Raw genomic sequence first — 3,112 nt, forward strand, 5'->3', positions numbered from 1 at the left:
AAATGTCTAACAAGAACTTACAAATTATGTCAGAAATGGGCAATCGATTGTAGGACATTTTTGGCATATTTTACAGATAACGTTGTAAGATCTGACAGCTTTTAACATAAAACATTTAAACATCTGGATTCTACAGAAATTTTCAAATTGTATTTTGAATATTTTTTATTTTTTTTCAAAATTTGGACACCTTTAGTCTAGATATTAATAATAGTAATAAAAAAAAAACTAAAAACAAATTTTTGAATATTTTAATTAATTTTAAATTGCACCATGTTTGTTTTGTTATTCGTTCAATATTTTAGCTATTTTTTATATGTATATTAATATTTTATCCAAATGTGTATGTGTGTTAGGGTGTATAAACAATCAGACATACAGTGTGTAGCATAAGTATTGCAACATTTCTTAAATTTTATTTATTTTTTTTATTAATTTATACCTAACTATTTTTTTTTAATTAATTAAAATTAAATTATAATAATAATTAGACTACTAAACCTTACCTCAATAAAACCTAAACGATTTTAAGTTAGTTTTTATATTTTCTTAACATTTTAGTATTTTAAGTTTTATTACGTCATTGTTAACAAGACGTACAATGTTTTTTTCTTAATTTTTTTTGGTAAAAAAAATATTTAATAAGGAAATTCTTTGTTAAGAAACCTATTTTATTTATGTAAATAGTTGTATAAATATTGTTTTGTTTTTTCATTTTGTTTATAACAAATATTCATCATTCTCTGTATTGTTCACTCTTGAGGCATTTTAATCAATAATAATATTATTATTTATATAATTATTATATTTTTAATTTTCTTAATGTCCTGTTTATATAGTTTTTCTCTATATTTCTTATTTAGTTTTATTTTGCAATCATAGTTGCAAATTATTTTCATTTTCTAAATGTGCGTTGTCAGTTTCAACACTACTGTTATTGTTGTTTGTTGTTGTAGATGGCGCGGTTTGTGTGGCATTTTGTTGCAGCTGTTGTTGTTGCTGTTGTAACTCTTCTGAACCATTTTCCACACATTTTCGTATAGTTTCACTATCACTACTGCTACTACTTTCACTAGTTTTTCGTTGAACTTCAAATTCGTTGGTTATATTTATATACATTTCTTGTTGTTTCTGATGTTCTTTCTGTGGGAAATGAAGGTAAAAGATAACAGTATAAATAATTAATATTTTTTTATATTATTATTTATTAATTTATTTATATACAATTTGTCACAATCTGACACCTTTTTGTATAGAATCTGTTCTGTCTGTTCTACTGTGTTACTTTTTCTTTAGAAAAGTGGACAGAATCTTTACTAGATTTTCTGTAGAAAAGTTGTCGGGATCCAAGAAAGTTTTTCAGAATTTTTTTACTAAAAAATTATCGCAACGTGAGTTTCTTTTTCTATAGAAAAACTGTGAGAATCTGAACTACTTATTCTACAGAAAATTATCAGAAAGTTAACAGAATGAGTACTACATTTTCTTTAGAAAAATCGTCAATATCTGAACGATAGAAAATTTGTGAGAATCTAAATTCCATTTTTCTACAGAAAATTGTCAGAATCTAAGTTGACAGAATGTGTACTTCATTGTCTGTAGAAAAATTGTCAGAATCTGAAAGATTTTTTCTATTAAAAGGTCTTTGAAATCTGAGCTAATTTTTCTATAGAAAATTTGCTAAAATCTACTTTTTCTATCGAAAATTTCTTGACAGAACCAGAGCTATTTTTCTTTAGAAAAATTGTCGGATTCCAAGAAAATTTGTCAGAATTTGTTTACTAAAAAGTTATCGAAATGTGAGTTTCTTTTTCTATAGAATAATTGTAAGAATCTGAACTCGTTTTTCTACAGAAAATTGTCAGAATCTAAGTTGACAGATTGAGTACTAAATTTTCTGCAGAAAAATTCTCAGAATCTGAATGATTTTTTCTATTAAAAGATCTTTGGAATCGGTGCTACTTTTTTCTATAGAAAATTTGCTAGAATCTACTTTTTCTATAGAAAATTTCTTGTCAGAATCAGCGCCAATTTTCTATAGAAAAGTTGTCGGTATCCAATAAAATCTTTGAGAATTTGTTTACAAAAAAAGTTATCGGAATGTGAGTCTCATTTTCTATAGAAAAGTTGTGAGAATCTCAGCTACCTTTTCTACAGAAAAGTTATAAGAATCTGAAAAATATGATCCTAACTACTTATTCTAAAAAAAGATCTTAGAATTTGAACTACTTTTATATAGAACAGTTCTCAGAATCTCAGCCATTTTTTCTATTGAAAGGTTTTGAGACAAGTTGTCAGAACCTAAGCTACTTTTTTATAGGAAAATTTTCATAATCTTGAGCTACCTTTTTTAAAAATAAATTGTCTGAGCTACATATTCTATAGAAAATTTGTCAGAACCTGAGCTTGAGTTGTCAGAGTCTGATCTACTTTTTCTATAAAAAAGTTATCAGAATGTGAGTTATTTCTTCTATAGAAAAGTTGCCAGAATCTTAAGTACATATTCTGAGAATTGTCAACATCTGAACTACTTGTTTACAGAAATTTGTCAGAATCTAAAAAACAGATTTTCAAACCTTTTGGATGAACGATCTGATTAATTGTGAAATTCAACGATCTAAACAATTCCGAAATTCAATAAATCCAAAAATTATATTGTAAAATTTAATTTTAAAACAAATTTAGACTTGGTTTAGATCTGGTTAACTTCTATAAAATGATCCGGTTTATTTTGCTGTTTTTTCATAAGTACCCAATAATTCAGAAAATATAATTTATACAAAATTTACTTATTTTTTAACCTCAATCTTCATTATCAACTACTTATGTTTAAATCAAAATTTCAATACTCACCATAATATCTGCTATACGTTCTTCGGTATGAGGTACTTCATAGCGTTGACCTTGGTCCCTTAATTCCATGGCTGTATTTAGTTGCTGATTAAGTCTATTATTAATTTGTTGCAGTGAATTTGAAAGAACATTTTCTATGGCTGTAATTAAAAGTTGAACAACAATAATTAAGATATAAAAGATAAATATTTAAAGGTTACAATTAATTAATTAATTAGTTAATAATGCCAAACCGCTCGAAACTTTAGAGAAAACGATA

General features: G+C 25.6%; 1 protein-coding gene across 1 annotated transcript in view; it reads right to left on the reverse strand.

Moving 5' to 3' along the window:
* Nucleotides 1–247: 247 nt before the first annotated feature.
* Nucleotides 248–3,112, reverse strand: part of LOC111680530 (circadian locomoter output cycles protein kaput) — a 45,910-nt gene continuing 43,045 nt past the window's right edge. The window contains exons 9-10 of the mRNA XM_046947640.1: nucleotides 2,854–2,993; nucleotides 248–1,143 (exon numbers count right to left, since the gene is read on the reverse strand). Of these exons, the coding sequence (XP_046803596.1) occupies nucleotides 877–1,143; nucleotides 2,854–2,993 (407 nt within the window). The 3' untranslated portion in view covers nucleotides 248–876. The remainder of the gene's footprint in view (nucleotides 1,144–2,853; nucleotides 2,994–3,112) is intronic.

This window comes from Lucilia cuprina, chromosome 3, assembly GCF_022045245.1.
Source record: "Lucilia cuprina isolate Lc7/37 chromosome 3, ASM2204524v1, whole genome shotgun sequence".
Taxonomy (NCBI): Eukaryota; Metazoa; Arthropoda; class Insecta; order Diptera; family Calliphoridae; genus Lucilia; species Lucilia cuprina.